Source organism: Triticum dicoccoides, chromosome 5B (genome assembly GCF_002162155.2).
Source record: "Triticum dicoccoides isolate Atlit2015 ecotype Zavitan chromosome 5B, WEW_v2.0, whole genome shotgun sequence".
Classification (NCBI taxonomy): domain Eukaryota; kingdom Viridiplantae; phylum Streptophyta; class Magnoliopsida; order Poales; family Poaceae; genus Triticum; species Triticum dicoccoides.
This window is the reverse complement of record NC_041389.1, coordinates 696805286-696827919: the sequence shown is the minus strand read 5'-3', so window position 1 is coordinate 696827919 and position 22634 is coordinate 696805286. Positions and strand designations below refer to the sequence as shown.

At 44.6% G+C, this 22634-nt stretch overlaps 1 protein-coding gene and 1 pseudogene across 2 annotated transcripts; one reads left to right on the top strand and one right to left on the bottom strand.

Moving 5' to 3' along the window:
* The first annotated feature begins 13560 nt into the window (after nucleotides 1–13560).
* Nucleotides 13561–19114, top strand: LOC119312728 (post-GPI attachment to proteins factor 3-like). 2 transcript variants are annotated; one of them, XM_037588490.1, is made up of 6 exons: nucleotides 13561–13915; nucleotides 14048–14327; nucleotides 17485–17749; nucleotides 17843–18042; nucleotides 18125–18312; nucleotides 18552–19114. In XM_037588490.1, the coding sequence occupies exons 2-6, from the start codon at nucleotides 14221–14223 to the stop codon at nucleotides 18836–18838; spliced, it is 1047 nt and encodes a 348-aa protein (XP_037444387.1). In that variant the 5' UTR covers nucleotides 13561–13915; nucleotides 14048–14220; the 3' UTR covers nucleotides 18839–19114. The 2 variants fall into 2 exon arrangements, with proteins under 2 accessions (XP_037444387.1, XP_037444388.1); XM_037588491.1 differs by having other exon boundaries at nucleotides 13561–13929.
* Nucleotides 19115–20110: 996 nt separating this feature from the next.
* On the bottom strand, nucleotides 20111–21611 carry LOC119306704 (annotated as a pseudogene).
* Nucleotides 21612–22634: the final 1023 nt, after the last annotated feature.

Here is a 22634-nt window from a genome sequence, read left to right as displayed (position 1 = left end):
GAGGCAGGCGGGTAGGCCTGGGTTGGCTGGCAGATAGTGAGAAGGAAGAAGAAAGGGCGTTTGATCCATTTTTAGCCGCTGGATGCAAATCGGATGGTGTAGAAAGAATGTGGCTAACGCTGATTTTTTTTCCACGCACCTGACCTGTAGACGGTCATTTTTCTTTTGCGAGGGGGCAATCAACCAGTTCTTTGTCGAGCTCCCTCACGAACCGCCTTCTGCATCGCACCCTCGCCATAGGGCTCGTCCGACATTTCTTAGTGATGAACTCCGATGATCTTTTGGACGACCATGCTCTCAGAGGGATCGCCGGAGCGACGGCCAACAAGATGGTGGTGGAAGGTCGACGGGAGGGCGGGGCGGCGATAGCAGCTGGCCGCACGAGGCGGAGGCAGACGAGATAGGTCTGGGTTGACCGGCGGCTATGTGAGAAAGAAGAAGAAAGGGAGGAAGAAGATGAGCAGTGCTTGACCTATTTGTAGCCGTTGCATGCCAATCAAAATGGTGCAGAACGAAAGTGACTCATGCTAATTGTTTTTCAGGCACCTGACTATAGACAGTCCTTTTTCTTTTGCGATGGGGCAATCAACCAGTTTTTGGTCGAGCTCCCTCTCGAACTGCCTTCCGCATCGAACACACGCCAGAGAGCTCGTTTGACATTTCTTAGCGGCGACTAAGAAACATTTCTTAGCGGTGATTTGTAAATGCCACGTGTCATCCATCAGGATGGGTCTCACCTGCTAACCGTGAGACCTGGTCTCATATAATTTTTTCCCTTTTTTGTTGGCGAAACAAGAAACCAACTTCCATTGAAGCAGCTTCCCTGAAACTAGCTGCCATTGTATCGGTTGGTGCCATTTCTTCCCTTGGTACCTTGTCGTTTGAGAATAGCGAAAACACAAATTAAAGCGGGCGCTCTTTTATTCCATATTTCGATGACAACCAATCATTTGAGAATAGCGAAAATGCAAATTAAAGTGGATATTCGTTTTTTCCCACTAGATGACATCCAATCATTCAAATTTCCAGCCTGACTAATGAGCAAACACTTGTTCATGCTAACGATGGTTAGTTGGAGCATAATTATCGCCTATGCTTTTTTTTTTTGAACTTTAATTATCGCCTATGCTAATCAACTGCTGGCACCAACCCAAAACTAAAGGTATAGAATGGTCAAGGTTGTCTCAAGACCAAGCCCACCCACAGACCTCTTAAATGTCAGCTGTTGTAAGCGATCTCAGCCGTCCAATGAGACGGTGGCGGCCCTGGACCATCGACACGTACGCTTGACTTGGTGGCTGGTGGCACCTGCAGCTCTGGTCGTTGGTCGGAGGGTCAACAGGGGCGGCTTGTGGACGATAGAGCAGCCCACTAATAAACCAAATGTACTTCTTTTGGTAATACTGCCATTTTATTTTCACCATCGTGTTTGACTATTGTTGTGTTAATTTGTTACTGGATGATGATCATGGGCGTGTACGCTCGTACAAGAAGGAAGACAATTTTATGTACGTATTTACTTGTCGGTGACAATGCAAAACAAAATAACATACCGGCGTCAAAAGTATTGAATATTTGTCTTGACCTTGACTTTGAGGATTGAGATTTTTTATACAGTAGCAAACCTTTATGTGAGGGTCCAGTTGGCTAGCTGGGCAGAACGTTGTCTTCCGCGTACAACAACGATGTCAGTATGTCACGATCACTGCCATCAACTTACATCCGTATGATAGCAGTATTGAACAATAGTCTTGCACTGTAGGGTCATTACGACCAAGTCTTGCACACGATAGTCAGGTGGGAGAAACATCAAATAAGGCCATGTTTCTTAGGCCCCAGGTACTGACGGGCTGCATGCAGTTTTTTATAAAAAGTTTTGGTCTGTCGTGGGTGATAAGGTGACAGAAGAGGTTCTGAACGCCCTCAATAGCCGTGTTATACCGGAGGGGTGGAATGATACAGCAGTGGTGTTGATACCGAAAGTTGATTGCCCTGAGCTTATTTTCGAGTTCAGGCCAATAAGTCTTTGTAACGTCGTCTATAAGGTAATCTCTAAAGTGTTATCTAATAGATTGAAAGTATTATTACTAGATATTATCTCTCCGACCCAAAGTGCCTTTGTGCTGGGGAGATTGATTACAAGATAATGTATTAGTGGCTTATGAGTGTTTCCACGCGATTAAGAAAAAGAGACAAGGAAAGAGTGGCTTGTGTGCGGTGAAGCTCGATATGCATAAGGCCTACGATCGCGTCGAATAGAATTTTCTCCGAGATATGATGACCAGATTGGGCTTCCATAGTTCATGGGTGGAGATGATTGTGGCTTGTGTTACTTCTGTTAATTACAGGATGTGGTTCAATGGAGATGAAACAGAGGCATTCATTCCTACAAGGGGGCTCAGGCACGGAGACCCCTTGTCTCCTTATTTATTCTTAATCTGTGCTGAAGGGTTATCCAGTCTATTAGCGCACGAAGAGTTGATCGGTGGTATCCAAGGGATTAGGGTGTGCCGTAGTGCACCATCAGTTTCACACTTTGTTATTTGCTGATGATTCCCTTATTCTGATGAGAGCGGATACGTTGAATGCCACGTCACTCACAAATGCTCTAAACATGTACTGTGCTAGCTCAGGACAACTGGTTAGCGATGTAAAATCCAGTGTGTTCTTCAGTCCCAATACTTCAGTGGAAGTGCGAGCGGATATCTGTTCACAACTTAATATTGTCTCAGAGGCGATTTCGGATAAGTACTTGGGGTTACCGTCAAAAGTTGGAATTGACCGAAGTGACGGTTTTCAACATCTAGTTGATAGAGTTTGTGCACTTATTAATGGGTGGATCTCAAAAATGTTATCAATCAGCGGGAAAGAAACTCTTTTGAAGGCGGTGGCACAGGCTATCCCGGTTTATGCCATGTCGGTTTTTAACATCCTGAAGAATATTTGTAAGGCTATCTGTGATGCTATTGCTAGATATTGGTGGGGTGACACGCAAGAAAAAAAGAAGATCCACTGGAAGGCTTGGTGGAAGATGTGCATTCCAAAGAAAGAGGGAGGTATGGGCTTTCGTGATTTACATTGTTTTAACAAAGCTATGCTAGCGAAGCAGTGTTGGAGGCTACTATCCGATCCAAACTCTCTATGCGCCCAAGTACTACGGGCAAAATATTATCCGGATGGGGACTTGATGAATGCATCTTTGAAAAAAGATTCATCGTATACTTGGCAGAGTATCATGGCGGGTATGAAAACTTTCAAGCTAGGGGCGATTTGGCGACCAGGGAATGGTGCTTCAATTGATATTTGGTCTGACCAATGGATACCCACAAGCCATGATTGCAAGGTAATGACCCCTACGGGGCTATGTTTGTTACATAAAGTCTAGGACTTGATCGTTCCAATTTCTGGAAATTGGGATGAGCAGCTCGTGCGTGAAAACTTCTGGCTGGTTGATGCAGAGAGGATATTGCAAATTCCGCTGTCATCTCATGGACAATCAGACTTCATCTCATGGCATTTTTCGAAGTCAGGTTGCTTTACTGTCTGCTCAGCGTATCATATTACATGGAAAAATGAATATAGGACACGAGCTCGGTTGGACTCGGGAGGAGGCAGAATTGATCCACATCCTGTGTGGAAGTCGCTTTGGGGAAGAACTGTCCCTCCTAAAGTACATGTGTTCAACTGGCGGGTGTTACATGGGATCGTTCCGTGCTACTGCACATTAACAGATCGTCATATGAAGTCCCCTGTAATATGCCCAGTTTGTCGAACTACCCCTGAGGATCTCCGCCATATGTTGTTTACATGTGACAGATCCAAGAAGGTGTGGGAGGAACTCGGTTTGAAACCTACCATTGAAAATGTTGTAGCACAAGAGAGGTCAGGTTCAGTTATTCTAGAAAAGCTACTTTGTTCGGACCTCGAGGGAGAAGCAAGGATCCCGATTGCAAATGAAGTTGAGATGATTATGGTAGCAGCTTGGTACCTCTGGTGGGATCGCCGGAAAATTAGCCACGACGAGAAGTGTGGCACCCCGGTCCGTACAACAATGAGTATACGGGGCATCGTTGCTAATGCCCTCGCTATGAAACCAGGGGTAGACAGAAAAGTGAGGTGGGAGAGGCCTACTATGGGGGTCTTAAAGCTTAATGTGGATGCAAGTTACCATTCTAATGAGGGATCAGGAGCAACGAGAGCAGTAATTCAGGATTGTACGTGCGCTTTTATTGCAGGATGTTGTTATTATAAACAGCATGCTATGGATGCACCATCCATAGAGGATATTGCTCTACTTGATGGCTTACGTCTAGCTGACAATCTGGGCATTTCAACTCTGGTAGTAGAGTCTGACTCACTAGAGATTGTCCAAGCTATCCCTGACCCGTCAGATTACCGTGCTTCAGCGGCGGTTATTACTGATGACTGTCGAAAGTTACTGACTGCGTTCGGCAGGGCGACTGTTGTTCATTGTGCTCGGGAAGGTAATGCGGCAGCGCATGGGCTTGCTCGGGCTAGTTACAGAGGAAATTTTTCAGGAGAGTGGCGAGATAAACCTCCTGATTTCTTACTCCCCTTCCTTGTAACTGATATGATTATTGTTTAATAAAGGTTGCCGAATCTAAAAAAATTTAAAAAAATAAGGCCATGTTTAGAACACATGATATGTAACCATTACTATGTGGAAAATATGATGCGTTTTTATTTTGAAAAATAATTGGGGGAGTTTTCTCCCTGAATATATTACTCAAAGAGGCCAAAAGCCAAGAGATAGTCGTCCTCTTGGTTTCGGTTGATCCATTTTATAAGAAAAGTCGGATTAAAGGACTAAACAATTGACTCATTTGTAAGGTAAACTGTGCCGAAACCTATACAAATAGCAAAGGAAAAAAAAGAGGAAATAGGATGTCCGTGACAAGGCATACCATAGTCAAGAGACATCATTACCATCACCAAGAGAGACACAAACATATGTGGTACGTTGTCAAGGGTATAAGACCATCTCCAACAGGCGCGCAAAGTGCGACGCGCTAAAAAAGCGTTCACATCACCGGAATCGCGAGTTTTTGCGCGCCGACGAGCTAGTGCTCGGCCGCTGCAAAATATAGCGAGCGTGAGCCGCTCCAGTAGACGCGCTAAACTGCAGCGTGCACGAGCTGCCGGTGCTTGCCATATGTTGCATTTTGGAGACAATATATTGATATTTCAAACATCAAAACAAGACATAGCATAGATTAAAATCACCCAAACAAGTTCAAAATCATGTCGCGCGCGATGCCGGTGCTTAGAGGAGCTCCGACGAAGGCGCAACCAAAGCTCCCCGCACTAGGGTTTGCGGCGGTGGCAGCGGCGGCGGCGGAGGGGTAGCCAGTGTAGGAAGAGGTGAGGAGGATGTCGGCGTGTCCATCCATCGGGCGAATTCTTCGGCGGCAGCGCGGGCGGGGCGAAAGCGGCACGGCGGAGAGGGTACGGCGCGAGCGCTCAAGTGTGCAGCACGCGGGAGCGGCCGCAGTAAATAGACGGCGTGTGTTGCCGTTTCTATTGTCTGGGCCCCATAAACACACACCACCACGCTATCCGTCCGCACCACCACCAGCATCCTCGCGACATGCAACACACACACACACACACACACACACACACACACACACTCATTAAAACATTGAACTAAATTCAACTTCACAAGATTGCTAGCAATAAGGGCTATCACATGTCCTCATGAATGTAACAAACTACTCACAACACATCATATGGATCTTGATCAGTGGAGATGAATATATGAATAGCAATATGAACATATGCATCTTTCACCAATAAAACTTCTAAGCATCAATTATAAGGACTAACCAACACCAGAAATTATACTCAACAAACGATGTGAGGTAAAAGTTCATATAACAAAAAGCTAACGTTGAGGGAGTTGATGAAAGATGATGATGTTGATGAAGATGTTGATGTAGATGATGATCACAATGATAATCGAAGCGTTGGTGATGATGGTGGCTTCAAATTCTCCTCTCGGAGGGATGGATCTTTGATAGAATCAGCCCCCCGAAGGGCAAAAGTGCTCCACCTCGGTTCCGCGTCGCAGCAGCAATGGAAAAAAAAATTCCCAGTTTAGTTCCACGATGGTTTTAAGTCATACGAGAATTATATGCCAAAGGGCATCTAGAGGCGGTGGACAGGGACTCCATGCGGATCCCATCACGCAGCCAGGGGCGTGTGGCCAGGCCGCGTGGGCGCCTGGTAGCCCCCCTCTAGCCCCACTTCTGGCATATGGTTTCTTTTACTCCGAAAATAATTCAGTAAAATCCCCAATTCTTTTGGAGCTCCGGAAAATTGTTTTTTTGGTTTTTGTTTTGCCCTTGTTTTCCCGTTGTTCAGTCATTTCTTGAGACTTCCCCTCTCCATTTGTTACATGCAAATTGAAGGGGAAAATGCATTAGAATTGAGTAATAATGTTCAAATGTCATTGATAAAATAGTAAATTATAACAAGAAATAGTGATGCAAAATGGATGCATTAAAGAGCTAACACATAAGCAACGTTTGATCGGTAGAAACACAAACCGAAATAGAGAAATAACTAACACATGAAACTTATTGGTAGGAACATGTTTTTAGGGCCTCGCCAAAAACTTTATTGATCAATGGAAGCTTTCATAGGGATACAAAATGGGTCGTGAGGTATAGTAAACCGTAAGTGGTGACCCTGGGCAAGAGAATTAGAAATTTTGGCACGCTTCTGAGCTTCATTATTTGATGTTCAACCATTAAACTAGACATTGCAGCTTCCAAAATTGAGCATCCTCTCAACAGTCTTTTTAATGGCAGTGATATAGTTCCTCCATTTCCTCCTTTGATGTCATGTACCACTATTTGCGGTCACATACGATAAAAAATCTTGATAGAGATGAGTACTCAGGAAGAGCTTGGGCCTTGATGAGTCCAAAATTTACATTACTTTTACCCTATGTTTTGTGCCTACGTAGTAGGCTTTGCCGGATTTTACCGCATTCATTCACCTCTTTTTGCTTGTTTTCTCCAGGATGACATCTAAAAAAGTGTTTGGGAGTTAAGGAAAGAACGACAATATATGGTGATAAATCACGTCAATGAACATGATATAGTATTACCATGAAATTATAAAGCAAATGGGAGATGAAGGAAGCCTCACAGAGAAATTCAGAGCGCTCAAAGGTGCACGGTACGAGCGCTCAACGGTGCACGGTACGAGCGCCACTAGTTGTACCGCGAGCCGTCACCTCTTCCTGGTCAGGTGTGTCACTCATGTGCGATTGGATTGAGGATTAGACGCCCATAGCCACTAGAAACAACTCCAGAACGAAGAACCCTAGCCGTTGGAAGGCATCCGGAGGGGGAATCGGCAAGAAGGACTCCGCCATCGCCATCATCCATTGTAAGGGGACACCAATGTCAACCATCTCCGTCATCATCTTCATCGTAACCCCACCTCTGGAACTTTCTAATACCGAACCCTAATGGATCTCTACGTGTATTACTTTATTTTATCATCCATGTTTGTCACTGAAGGAAATATGCCCTAGAGGCAATAATAAAACTATTATTTATTTCCTTATTTCATGATAAATGTTTATTATTCATGCTAGAATTGTATTAATCGGAAACTTAGTACATGTGTGAATACATAGACCGCCGACGACCCGGTCGATCTCGCGCTGGTAGGCCTCCGAGAGGCGTCGCATGCTGGCCAGTCGGCCAGCGCTTTCGATGAGTTGGACGTGGCGTGCTTCCAGCGCCTCAGCGTCCGCTTCTGCTGGGATGGGCGCTGACAAGTCCCGCAGCGCCACATCGAGTGGGTCTCGAGCGCCTCCGTCTGAGTGCTCGCCACTATTGATGACAAGCACCTCCGTAACGGTGCTCCCGCCGCTGTTTGCTTGTTGTTTGAATAAAATACCAAGATCTGAAATTCTTAAATGAGAGAGAGTCTTCACACAGGTACATAATTATTTATCTACTCATTGATCTTCACTTATATCTTTTTGGAGTAGTTTGTCATTTACTCATGTGCTTCACTTATATCCTATGAGTAAATGGTTGTATGAGTTGAATGTCATAAATCTGAAATTATATATGTTTCATATGCTTATCCCATGGGGAGTAATGACTTCACATCTAAGAAGTAGAGGTTGTAAATTTGTTGAAGGTTAGCAAGCATTGTATTGGTCATTTGAACAATTCATGAAAGAATATCGAAGGAAGAGAGATTTCACATATAATATACTATCTTGGACATCTTTTATAATTGTGAGCACTCATTAAGTATGACATGCTAAAGAGTTGATGTTGGACAAGGAAGACAACATAATGGGTTATGTTTTCTCACATCTCAGTTAAAGTATATTGTCATGGATCATTCAAACATGTTAAGCTTGCCTTTCCCCCTCATGCTAGCCAAAATTCCTTGCACTAAGTAGAGATACTACTTGTGCTTCCAAATATCCTCAAACCCAGTTTTTTCCATGAGAGTCCACCATACCTACCTATGGATTGAGTAAGATCCTTCAAGTAAGTTGTCATCGGTGCATGCAATAAAAATTGCTCTCTATGTATGACTTATTAGTGTGAAGAAAGTAAGCTTTATACGATCTTGTTATGGAAGCAATAAAAGCGACGGACTGCATAATAAAGGTCCATATACAAGTGGCAATATAAAGTGACGTTCTTTTGCACTAAGATTTTGTGCATCCAACCATAAAAGCGCATGAGAACCTCTGCTTCCCTCTGTGAAGGGCCTATCTTTTACCTTATGTCTTTTACTTTATGCAAGAGTCAAGGTTATCTTCACCTTTCCCATTTTCATTTTATCCTTTGGCAAGCACCTCGTGTTGGAAAGATCCTGATATATATATATATCCAATTGGATGTAAGTTAGCATGAACTATTATTGTTGACATCACCCAAAGGTGAATACGTTGGGAGGCGAAATTATAAGCCCCTATCTTTCTCAGTGTCCGATTAAAACTCCATAACCATAAGTATTGCCTGAGTGTTAGCAATTGTGGAAGACTATATGATAGTTGAGTATGTGGAGTTTGCTAAATTAAAGCTCTGACATAGACCCTTCCTGAAAATAAGATGAATTATAATTGTTTGATGACTGAGAGTGAAGTTTTCTAGTCTTCAAGAAAAGTGCTTTAACATGTGAATATCTTGTTACTTGATCATGAAAAGCTTTATGAGATGAACTACTGTTATGACATATAATCATGCTAGAAAAGGTGATTGAAATTATCATTGAACAAACTTGTGCACCTGCTAGCATTCACACTTCATAAATTCTTTCTTTTATCATTTACCTACTCGAGGACGAGCAGGAATTAAGCTTGGGGATGCTGATACGTCTCCAATGTATCTATAATTTATGAAGCATTCATGCTAATTTATTATCTGTTTTGAACGTTTATGGGCTTTATTATACACTTTTATATTATTTTTGGGACTAACCTATTAACCGGAGGCCCAGCCCATATTGTTGTTTTCTTGCCTATTTCAGTGTTTCGAAGAAAAGGAATATCAAACGAGTCCAAACGGAATGAAACCTTCGGGAGCGTGATATTTTGGAACAAAAGTGATCGAGGAGACTTGGAGTTGAAGTCAAGAAAGCTTCGAGGTGGCCACGAGGGTGGGAGGCGTGCCCCCCCTACTGGGCGCGCCCCCTGTCTCGTGGGCCCCTCGAGCGTCCCCCGACCGACTTCTTTCACCTATATAAGTCCATATACCCTAAAACCTTCGAAGACAACAATAGATCGGGAGTTCCACCGCCACAAGCCTCTGTAGCCACCAAAAACCAACCGGGGCCCTATTCCGGCACCCCGCCGGAGGGGGGATCCCTCACCGGTGGCCTCCTTCATCATCCCGGCGATCTCCATGATGAGGAGGGAGTGGTTCACCTTCGAGGCTGAGGGTATGTACCAGTAGCTATGTGTTTGATCTCTCTCTCTCTCTCTCTCTCTCTCTCTCTCGTGTTCTTGATTTGGCACAATCTTGATGTATTGCGAGCTTTGCTATTATAGTTGGATCTTATGATGTTTCTCCCCCTCTACTCTTTTGTAATGGATTGAGTTTTCTCTTTGAAGTTATCTTATCGGATTGAGTCTTTAAGGATTTGAGAACACTTGATGTATGTCTTGCTGTGCTTATCTGTGGTGACAACGGGATATTCACGTGATCAACTTGATGTATGTCTTGGTGATCAACTTGCGGGTTCCGTGACCTTGGGAATCTATGCATAGGGGTTGGCACACGTTTTTGTCTTGACTCTTCGGTAGAAACTTTGGGGCACTCTTTGAAGTACTTTGTGTTGGTTGAATAGATGAATGTAAGATTGTGTGATGCATATCGTATAATCATGCCCACGGATACTTGAGGTGACAATGGAGTATCTAGGTGACATTAGGGTTTTGGTTGATTTGTATCTTAAGGTGTTATTCTAGTATGAACTCTATGATAGATCGAACGTAAAGAATAACTTCATGTTATTTTACTACGGACTCTTGAATAGATAGATCAAAAAGGATAACTTTGAGGTGGTTTCATACCCTACCATAATCTCTTTGTTTGTTCTCCGCTATTAGTGGCTTTGGAGTGACTCATTTGTTTCATGTTGAGGGATAGTTATATGATCCGATTATGTTATTATTGTTGAGAGAACTTGCACTAGTGAAAGTATGAACCTTAGGCCTTGTTTCCTAGCATTGCAATACTGTTTACGCTCACTTTTACCACTTGTTACCTTGCTGTTTTTATAATTTCAGATTACAAAAACCTATTTCTATTATCCATATTGCACTTGTATCACCATCTCTTCGCCGAACTAGTGCACCTATACAATTTACCATTGTATTGGGTGTGTTGGGGACACAAGAGACTCTTTGTTATTTGGTTGCAGGGTTGTTTGAGAGAGACCATCTTCATCCTACGCCTCCCACGGATTGATAAACCTTAGGTCATCCACTTGAGGGAAATTTGCTACTGTCCTACAAACCTCTGCACTTGGAGGCCCAACAACGTCTACAAGAAGAAGGTTGTGTAGTAGACATCAGGAACCAATATGAGCATCCACGTTCCTTTATTGGTTATTGTCCGGAGACATGTCTCGGTCATGTCTACATAGTTCTCGAACCTGTAGGGTCCGCACGCTTAACGTTCGATGATGATTGGTATTATGAGTTTATGTGATTTGATGTACCGAAGGTTGTTCGGAGTCCCGGATAAGATCACAGACATGACGAGGAGTCTCGAAATGGTCGAGACATAAATATTTATATATTGGACGACTATATTCGGACACCGGAAGTGTTCCGGAGAAGTTTCGGATAAAACCGGAGTGCCGGAGGGTTATCGGAACCCTCGGGGGAACTAATGGGCCTCGATGGGCCTTAGTGGAGAGAGAGAGAGAGGGGCAGCCAGGGCAGGCCGCACGCCCCCTCCCCATTGAGTCCGAATTGGACTAGGGGGAGGGGTACACCCCCTTTCCTTCTCCCTCTCCCTCTCCTTCCTCCCCCCTCTCTCCCTTTTGGTGGAAACCTACTAGGACTTGGAGTCCTAGTAGGATTCCCCTCTTGGGGGCGCGCCAAGGAGGGCCAGCCGGCCTCCCCTCTCCTCCTTTATATACGGGGGAGGGGGACACCCCATAGACACACAAGTTGATCTTTAGCCGTGTGCGGTGCCCCCTCCATAGTTTTCCACCTCGTTCATATTGTCGTAGTGCTTAGGCGAAGCCCTGCGCCGGTAACATCATCATCACCGTCACCATGCTGTCGTGCTGACGGAACTCTCCCTCGGCCTCAGCTGGATCTAGAGTTCGAGGGACGTCACCGAGCTGAACGTGTGCAGATCACGGAGGTGTCGTGCGTTCGTTACTTGATCGGTTGGATTGCGAAGACGTTCGACTACATCAACCGTGTTACTTAACGCTTCCTCTTTCGGTGTACGAGGGTACGTGGACACACTCTCTCCCTCGTTGCTATGCATCACCTAGATAGATCTTGCGTGATCATAGGATTTTTTTTGAAATTACTGTGTTCCCCTACAGTCACCACTATTCATATGATGCTTGTTGTCTCCATGTGTGAGTTGTTCCCCTAGTTCTCAGGGATGTGGATAAACTTTGGTATGTCTGAGTTGAATGCTTATAAGGATATGAGAATGTCCACTGGACGTTTGGTTTAATAGCCTTCGTGAATGTTGTGAAAGGGCCCCACTCAGCATTTCTACCTTCGTGAATGCCTAGTGTCGTTGTAAAGGTTATGATGTTGATGTAAGGCGACAGGAAAGGCCTCTCTACTCCGTCTTTGCAATTGATAGGGGAGTAACAGAGAACCCTTGGTGAGGCCGCGGCAATGGGGAAATCCTTAATTATTTTGTGAGAACCAGAGCGGGGAAACTATAGTAGTGGCATGCGTGGTACGAAGTCTACCTAGAGTAGAATGTATGATGTACCCGGATCTGTCCAATTACAAATGTCAAGAGTGGCTCAAGTATCCAACCTAGAACTATATGCTAGAGCATATGTTGTGTTAGACACATGCCAATGGGAATTCCGGACTCCCTGAGAATACCCTAATCCTCTTGTTGGTTTCATCGCCATATTTGTCTGGTTGTGCTCTTTTAATTCTTTTGCATTATCTACTATTGTTCGCACTCTACTCAAAATTATTACAACCTTCCACCTTCATTTTGTTTTGTGTCTACAACTAACTTCCGCCTACACGATTCGGTATTTGGACACACAGTTCATGAATAAAAAAACCGGAAATTTAAAATAATAATTAAAAACCATTTTGTTTCACTCAACTATAGGTTTATCGAAAACCGGTTCAAAATTATTACAACCTTCCGCCTTCATTTTGTTTTATTCAACTATAGGTTTTGGTGAGTCTTTCCCACAATAAACCGGAAGTAAAAAAAATCAAAATAACAAATCCAAAATATGATTCACGCAAATAAATAAATAAAATTGAATACCACAAACGGGAAGGAAAACCCGAAGCCCGGAGTTTCAATTTTTTTGGAAGCACATGTTGTGCCCCCCCCCCCTTTTTTTTTCTGGAGAGCACACATGTGCTTCTCGTGAAAGCAAATCTATACTTCCACACAAAGCAAGTCTGTGCTTCTCGTAAAATCACATAATTTCTTTTCCTCGGAAGCAAATATATGATTGTCATGATTTTTTTCTTCACAATTTTCTTTCTCCAAAACCTAGGGAAAATAGGCGGAACTTGTAAAGCCATTTGATGCATAGGATATGAATTTTTTTCATTGAGTCTAAGCTGATGTTTTCCTTTGAAATGTGAAGAATCGGTTCCTATCCTACTACATAGGATGATAGGAATATGAATCCATTCCTACAAACCAAAGAGCTAAAAAACAATTTCTTTGAAAATCCTATCCTATAGTATTCCTAGACACAATTCCTACAAATCAAAGAAGGCCTGAGTGGGCTTTTTCCCATCAGCCCAAGGGTCGGCCCCCAACGACCAAATCAATCAATAGCCCAATCATTAGTTTTTTTCTCGTCCTCTCCCATCTCCATCTCCATCTCCGACTGCGCCGCCACGACCACGACCCATCTCCCAGCCTCGCTCACTCCGCCCTCCACCCGCCGCTCCCCTTCGCCGCCGCTCACCAGTCAGGGGCCACCGCCGCGCCGCTCCCGCCCCTCCGCTCCGTTCCTTGAGCTCGCCTTTGACCCGGCGGCGAGGACCTGCAGGCCGCCCTTCTCCTTCCTCGGACGGTTCCTCCCCGTTCCCCGACTCCACCCTCAGCCCTCTGGCTCTCTCAGGCACCAGGCTAGTCAGCAGCCAGCGGCAGCTCGCCCGTTTAGATCTCCACCTCGCGCTCGCAGGCGGCGGCAGCAGCACCCACCCAAGGTACACTCCTGAAGGTGATCTACAGACTGCAGTACAGCTAGCTAAATTTTTGATTTGATTTGCTGCTCCATGTTCAATTTACACTTAATAAAAGTCTAATTATATCCCTCTGGAACTTGGGAGTTGGAACAGGGCATCAACATTCTCTGTCAATTGGAACTCGTTGCAGTGCTAGTCCTTGTCGTCCTCTCCCCTTTACTCCTGGACTGCCCTGGAGTGAAGATCCATCAGGACGCCACCCCTTTGGCCCCCATAGCTGGTTGCGGTGAGGGGTTCGCGCACTGGACCCAGGCGTGCCTGCCGGGATGGCCGGAAGTAGCCTCTGGGTAGTTCGATTGGCTTCCCTTCTTGCAGTAGGATTCGTGGTCGGCTCCGTCGAGGCCACCCCGGGAGATGCTCATCCGCAGTACAGGTGAGACGAAGCATTGTTGACTCATCTCGTGGTGCAGATGATGTATCATTGCGCCTGGTTGTTGTTTATTTTCTTATATACTTGATTCCAGGCCTGGCTGGATAAATTGGTTCTCGAGTTTTTGTAGTTTTTCTAATGTGAAAGTGGGCCTAGCTGCGCTGTGGTTGATGCTTATTGCTTGTAATTGTAGTAATTAAATCTGAGATATATTATACCTAGTAGCATTGCTCGTCGTCTTTTAAATATATATATCTAGATGCGTAATTGGGTTAACTTTAGCTGATGTTTCGTCATCTTACCTAGTTGGTTAAAAATATTAAATCTCTCGTTCTATCTTTTGGAATGCATGTACTGGAGTCCACAATTGACTATCCTACAGTTTGATTGAAAATATCTGAACAGGAAAACTGGACACTGTCGATCGAAGATGGTTATTGTTTGACTTCGACTTGACAATGGAACAATAGAACCTTAAAGTATTCCTGTCCGTCAGATGAACAATTAGTCAAGTTTCAGCTACCACACTCTACTTTCTAGTGTAATTAGTAAATTGGTTCAAAGGTGGATTCACTGAAGTGGATAAAGTGACAAACACTCAGATGGAGGGAATAATATGTGAGAAAATAGTGGCATACTTTGAGTTACATAATTTTCAATCCCATTTTAGATGCTTTAGATTAGATGCACACAGATTAAGTGGTGATACATGACTGGTATTCTTGCCATGGTAAATTACTCAGTCATACTTACTCCCTCCGTAACTTAATATAGGACGTTTTTTGACACGTGTCAAAAAACGTCTTATATTAAGTTATGGAGGGAGTATTAGATAGACAGAGAGACTGCAGGTCAAACAATTAATTATTGGATTCAGAGCAGCACTAGCTAGAGGTTAGATGCAGCTCTGGGCTTTATACTATACTACCACACCTACTTAGAGGAATTTAAAAGTATACAAACATAATACCTCAAAGTGGTGTTAAGTATTGTGATAATGGTTGTTACCATACATTGATCATTTTGTGTTACTTCATTGTGAAATATGTTTTTGTTCTCTTACTGACTTGACTGAAACTATTTATGTTAAGGATTGCTATAATGGTTGTTAGTTGTTACAAAATGTTTGGTCCTTTCTTGTTACTTCATTGTGAGATATGTTTTTGTTTCTTGCTGACTTGACTGAAATACTGGATTAGTAGTTTAGTCTCCCTCCGACTCCAAAAAGAAGGCACACACTCTTTATGAAAGTCAAGTTTGACCATGAATTTAACTAATAAGATTATACCATTAAATTTGTATCGGAAAGAATTTTCCAGTGGTATAACTTTTAAATTACTTGTGTCTTATTGGTCTAATTGACGGTCAAAGTTAAATTTCGGAAAGTGTGGGCGACATCTTTTTGGAGTTTGAGGGAGTACTTCTTACTATATTTCGGGGAAAAGTATTAAGCTATACGTGATTACTTGGTAATTGATTATCATTGCCTGGATATACTTTCTTACTTAAGCTGTGCACAAATGGTTCTTCTAGTAGGTGGTCGAACTATACATTGTTAACAAAACATAGTATGTCTTTTTAGACGTCTGTTTGGTTATGAAAATTGTATCAGGCCAATCATTTTTGCAACAGTTGCTGTGGATCTAGTGACCACCTTTAGCTAACTATTGTCGCGTCGGTGCCTCAGTTATTGTTGGAATTGTATAAGCATTGGTTAGGAGTTATACATTTTGTTAGTGGCTGTACTAGTTTGTGTTCATGAGGTGCTGTCGTCTGCCGTCGTCTCATGAATGGCATATGTGAGATTCTGAACAAACCAGTTTAACTATGACACTTGAAGAATTGCATGTGTGCGTAATTATTCATTTTCATCCTTGTCGAACTCTCGACCGGAGTCATACTTCCCAATGATTTTTTATTTTATTTTGGCTGACATACTACTACATGGTTTGTGGTGCCATTTCATTGCGTGGACCGAAATTGCTGTTATTTTCATGCTGTGTACATCTATTCCTATTTGAACTGCCGGTGGCGGGAGAGCACGGGAGGAGCGCTTTTGGTGAGGTTATTGGTCGCCTTCGGAGTCGACCCGGTAGTCGCCCGGAGAGCAGCCTGGGAGGCCTGTTGGGCTTTTCTCTCACATAGCAATTTTACAGGAATACAGGTGCAACACAGAGGATTGTGAAGCACAAAAAATTGCAGGATTAGTCTGTTGGAGTCTAAAAGCATAGGAAAACCGCCCCATCCCTACGCGCATGTGTAGAAACAGTGGTTGGAGGGGATTTTGATTCCTATTGAATTGTTAAATAGTACCCTGAAATTTCAGGTGCCCATTTCTTTCCTCCGAAGGGTAGGATCAAATTCCAAGGTTTCTCCAAATTCCTAACAATTTCCTTCAATCCAAAGTACCCCTTTGCCATTTACCCTAACATTTGTTTAGCTTTATCAAAATTTTAAATAAAATTGCTCTAGACGCAGTTGTATAGATTCTGCTAAATTGTGGGACAGTGTTAAAGAAATGATTTTAATCAATGATGCGTTTGCTTGCACATCATCTGTTCCGTAGCTGTCTTGTGACAGTCAGTCAAGGCAATCTGGATGGTGACAGGATGGCTAGGTCCTCCTGATCAATTTCAGGATACAAGAACAAATAGTAAATAATATCTGATATAATACGGTAAATTGAATTTATGTGGCTGCACATTAGGAGATATAGCAGCACAATAGTAGAATGACCCCAATTCTAAACAAAACACTAACAGTGGATTACTGTAAGTCAATAACTGGGCTACACCTGTGAATGCTATTTCTTTTCCAGTGCGTGAGTTGTTCATGATTAATTTATAGTATCATACTTGCAGTAATAATTTTTCTTCTAGTATGCTTCCATTTTGCTTGTGCAATATCTGGTTTCTGCCTGTCCTTTTTTCCTGCACTCTATGGACTCTAAAAAGTGACTATTAGTTTGTGGATGTATTTCATAAAAAGTAATTGGGTTCACCATATTTGTTTTTTACTTTTTTATTTTTCTTAACAAAATTTGAACTGAAAACTGGTTGGGTTCCTGAAATTTGTTCATCTATCGACCTTTCAGTTGCTGTCATTTTGATGTTACACTGTTTAGAACTTTCTGGTAACTGGCATTGTGATCAACCTGCAGAACTTGTGTGAAGGAGTGTCAGAATACAGGGATTATTGGAAGTAACATCATCAGCCACTGCCAGTCCCGGGATAACGACAGCACATCTGCTGGAAGTTCATGGTACACACAGGGGCCCCTTTACATGCAGTTAAAACAACAAAACTGTATGTCAGACTGCCGCTACTACTGCATGATACGAAGAGAAGAGGAACGACAATTAGGTGGCCTGAGCCCTGTTAAATATCATGGAAAATGGCCCTTCAAACGTGTTTCTGTCTTCCAGGCATGTTTTGGCTTGTATGTTGATAAGTGATACTAGTACTTCACCATGATGACTACCACTACTACATGTCTTAACTTGTTTGCCATTTATCAGGAGCCCCTTTCAGCTGCACTGTCTGCTCTCAACCTATTGACGCACTTCACTGGCTGGGTTTCATTCTTCCTGCAAGTGAATTACAGATTACCTCGTAGACCTCAGACGAAGAGGACATACTATGAATACACTGGCTTATGGCATATCTATGCAATATTATCACTGAATGCATGGTTCTGGAGCACTATATTCCATACTAGGTGTGCATTTGCTCAAAACTTGCGCATGCTGTCATGATAGTATTTGATATCTTACTCAGCAGCATCATTCTTCATTTTGTAGGGATATTGACTTGACTGAGAAACTGGATTACTCTTCAGCTGTGGCCCAACTTGGCTACTCTTTAATCCTTACATTGCTAAGAACTTTTAATGTCAAGGATGAGGCTGGCAGGGTGATGTTTGCTGCACCTATTCTAGCATTCGTTACAACACACATCTTGTATCTTAACTTCTACGAACTTGACTACGGTAAAGTTCCTTTTGCTTCTCCTACATTATTTGATCTTTTGCTATCTTCATTCATTCATACAAGATCTATCCTGCATATATATAAAATTAAATATTTTACTAGCTAGGCTCGACAATCGTGTAGCTGTTACTTTTACCATGTTTTGTGGTGTTACAAGTTAAATAAAAGATACGAGCGTTTATATGCCTTTTGTGTAGATTAATTCATGTGCATCTGCTGCGTTTATATGCCTTTTCAGGATGGAACATGAAAGTTTGTGTGGCAATGGGTCTTGTTCACATTGCTGCATGGGCAGTCTGGTCTGTTGTGACCCATCATCCGTCACGATACAAGGTTTGGATCGTCGTATTCGGAGGAGCTCTAGCTATGCTTCTTGAGGTGTATGACTTTCCTCCATACAAGGGGTATGCTGATGCACATTCGCTGTGGCACGCGAGCACCATTCCTCTCACCTATCTTTGGTGGACCTTCGTTAGAGACGATGCAGAATTCCGCACCTCCACACTTGTTAAGAAGGCCAAGTAGTAGTACATTAAGGTTAGTATGAATGCTGTTAGCTTCTCCCTCTCTCAAGGTAACACAAGCAGAGGACATGCGTGCTGCCATGCCATGCGTTCCCTGGACCGATCAGGACAAACCATTCATCTTTCAGCGAAACTCAGCATCTTGTTTATGCGGTATCTTTGGATCTTGCCTTCCTGATTTCTGTTTTGATTGATATCAACAATTGTTTTGTTCTGTAATAGAAAAGGACATAATCTTTTTCGTGTCTGTTGAAATGGTTCACCATACGGGTTTCAATGCTTATACTCCCTCCGTCCCATAATGTAAGACATTTTTTGACTCTAGTGTAGAGTCAAAAAACGTCTTACATTATGGGACGGAGGGAGTATAAACCTAGCATTGCAGTCAAAGACGAGATAACAAGCCAGAAGTTATGAATTTCAGTTCCTTTGGGAATTTTCAACTTGGACGCTCATTTCTTCCCTTTATGTCTGGATAATTCATAATGCATGCCCGTATTGGGCTGGACTGGTTTGGACGTGTCCCCAACCCGGTGCTCGTTTAGGGACCTCCAACTGGTCCGGACTATACCTGGCCATCAGCCACGCTGGGCTGGGCTTCAGGTTTGGGCCTAACAAAGCCCAAAGCAGAAAACCTAGGCCTCAATGCCCCACCATACTGTTGCCGCCATCACAATGGACATGTTGGAGGCCAACAACTTGTCTGTCATCCTGCCGTACTCAACTCCCTTGCCTGCCGCGTCCGCACCGATGAATGGGGAGATGATCAAACGCCAAGCCCGACGCTTGAGGGCAAAGGCAGTGGGTGCGGCCACCCGAGCCCTAGCCTAACTCCTCCAGCAGTCTTGATCCAATCAAAACCCCACTCGAAGCTCGCTGTTTTTGACAATTCACCCTACTCTTTTTGCGTCCCACACCGCCCTCTTCACCCTCAACGTCACAACCCATGCCATCGTTACCGCCCACACCCTCGTCACCATTGCAATGGATCTGGTGGAGGCCAAAAACTTTTTCGTCGTCCCACTGAACCTAGCTCCCTTGCCCGCCGCATCCGTGCCGATGAATTGGGAGACGATCAAACGGCTGGATGGTGAAGGAGATCCGTGCGGGCGCGGCAATATATAGTACCGTGAAAACGAATCAATGTTCATTTTGAAAAACATTCCCAATAACAGGATGCAACAATTTTGCAATGTTTCTTAGTATTAATTAACACGGGTTAACTCTTCTGAAATAAGCAATCTGAATAACTTTACAGATTATTTTTGCTAAAAGGGTGTTACTCTTTATTTTATTTTTCTTAGCCCACAAAGTTCTGCAACGGGTGCCAAGCTTTGCTAGCAGTATGATTTTAGAGGAAAATAAATAAATAAATCATCCATGGAGGCCGGAGGTCCCCGGCGACGACGCGTTAGTGGCGCTGACGGGCGGGTTGGGGACGCCGGGGAAGCAGACCTTGACGAAAGATGTGCTGGGGAGCGACGCGGACTGGTAGGCGCTGACGAAGTTGGAGACCTTGAGCCAGCAGAGGCCGGAGCCGTCGGAAAGCGCGGTGGCGCCGACGCAGGAGCTGCCGGCGAGGCAGTTGAGGCGGCATGCCGTGATGCCGATGTAGAACTGCTCTATCGCGATCTCCGGCGGGTAGGTGAGGAACTGCGTGTTGTCGATCTGGAGCATGGTGGAGTTGCCCGGGCAGTTTTGGAGCTCGGTCTTGCGCTTGCACCCGCTCCGGGGGGTTCGATGCGTCAACGAGCTCGAAGTTCCGCGACGGGCAGCCGCACACCGGCGACGTGCGGTTGTAGCTGCACATGCCCATGTTGCCGCAGTAGCCGAACACCTGGCATTGGTCCGCCACCGCCGACCACTGCTCCGTCGCCGTGCCGCTGCCGTGCGCGGCGCTGTAGGCGCGGAAGTTGCCGTCCGAGTCGAGGCGCAAGAAGCGCAACATGTCGCCGCTCTCGCCGTAGTTGCTGCTGTAGGCGACGATGATGGGGGAGTCGAGCGAGCCGTCGGTGATGGAGACGATGCCGTTGGTCTGCATCGTGAGCTTCGGGGAGCTGAGCGTCGTGTTGGCGGTGAAGGTGTAGTTGTAGCCCTTGCTGAGGTAGGTCACGGGAGCGGCGCCGGCGCTGGCCCAGTTGAGCGTGAGGTTGCCGGTGGCCCTGTCGACGGCGAAGACGTAGGGGCCGGAGGTTAGGTTCATGCCGGAGGTGAAGCTCTGCGACATGACCACGGTGTCCGTCGGGTGGTGGAATGACTGCCACACGACGCGCCCCCTGGAATTGTTGAGCACGAGGTTGCCGCTCTCATGGAGGGATGCGGCGGCGACGCCTCGGCCGGCGGTGCCGGACGACCAGAGCACGGCTCCAGAGCCGTTGACCAGGTGCAGGTCGCCGGACGACGAGAGGCGGAGCGAGCCCCTCGAATCCACGGCCGCGCCGGCACCGGCGGACCAGACGGGGACGCCGCCAGCGTAGGTGACCGCGGCGACGAAGAGCGACGGGGAGGTCGGCGACGGCACGAAGCGGAGGGAGTAGGTGGAGTTGGGCGACGACCACGATGTCGAATTGGCCGCCGGCGAGAGGGAGGAGCCTAGGGGCATGTCCGCGCCATGGGACAGGAAGGAGAGGAGCAAGAAGCAGCAGCAGAGGACAGCAAGGTCCGCTCCGGCTCCGGGATCTCCCCGTAAAGGCCGCATCTTTCTTCGACGGCAGCGAGGAAGAAGACCGCGGATTCCTCCGTGATGGTGGTTGCACCGGAAGAGGCTAGCTCCGGGGGCTACGTAGCTCGGCTTCCCATATCATGGCGTCTTCCCTCGGCTATATAGCGGAGTCTCCACCGGAAAGTCCTTTCTCAGCCCGAGCTCAAATGAGCTAGGATGAACAGTAAAATCGAAAAATATTTTAAAAACGTTTGAAAAATTCTGAAATTTTTTCGTGATAAACTTTGACAAATACTCTAACTGCTTGCAAAATTTCATCTTCAGATCACATTGGTACAAGGCGTGGCAAAAAAGACAAAATCAGTGCTCCAAAATACTTTAAAAGTAGCATTTTGAGAGCATCGGTTTTGTTTTTTTGTCACACCTTCCACAAATGTGATCTGAAGATGAAATTTTACAAGCAATTAGAACATTTGAACATTTTTGTATTGTTTTTCGATTTTACTGTTCACCCGAGCTCATTTGAGCTCGGGTGTAGATACTCTCTCCACCGCGGCCAACTACTGGCTGCTGACAATTCCCTGATTTTCCTTGATGGGCCTCTCTCTCAATCTTTGTCATGTAGCTCCTGTGTATGACCAAAAATTCAAAGACTATTCAAAACAATAGGATAGCAAAGCATATTTTGCTTGTGTTAGTCACAAAAACTAAAAAGGTTTTAAAACTATCCAACTGAAGTCGAGCGTTTGGTTACTGGATCTACCCGATGGGAGATGGTAGCACGGAATATTTTCTACCGGTTTGGATGGCGATCATGTAATAGGATAGACATTTAGTGTTCCTATCTTTTTATGCTAGCCGGTTGTGGCTTTTCTATTACTGTTTCGCTTTATGAGCCTTTTTTTGTTCTTTGTTCGAGACATGGAGACTTGTGTTGGACCTTTTGCTTATTAATAATCATGGCCGTATGCATCATTCTGATGCAGAGACTGGGGTGAGCCCCCTTTTCGAAAAAAATACAATTCATATTTCGGGGACATTTTTATTGAGTTTTTACATCATTTCAGTATTATTTAAAAACATTATAGTTAATTCATTTTTATTTATTTTAGCAATTTTTCATTCTTTCACCAAA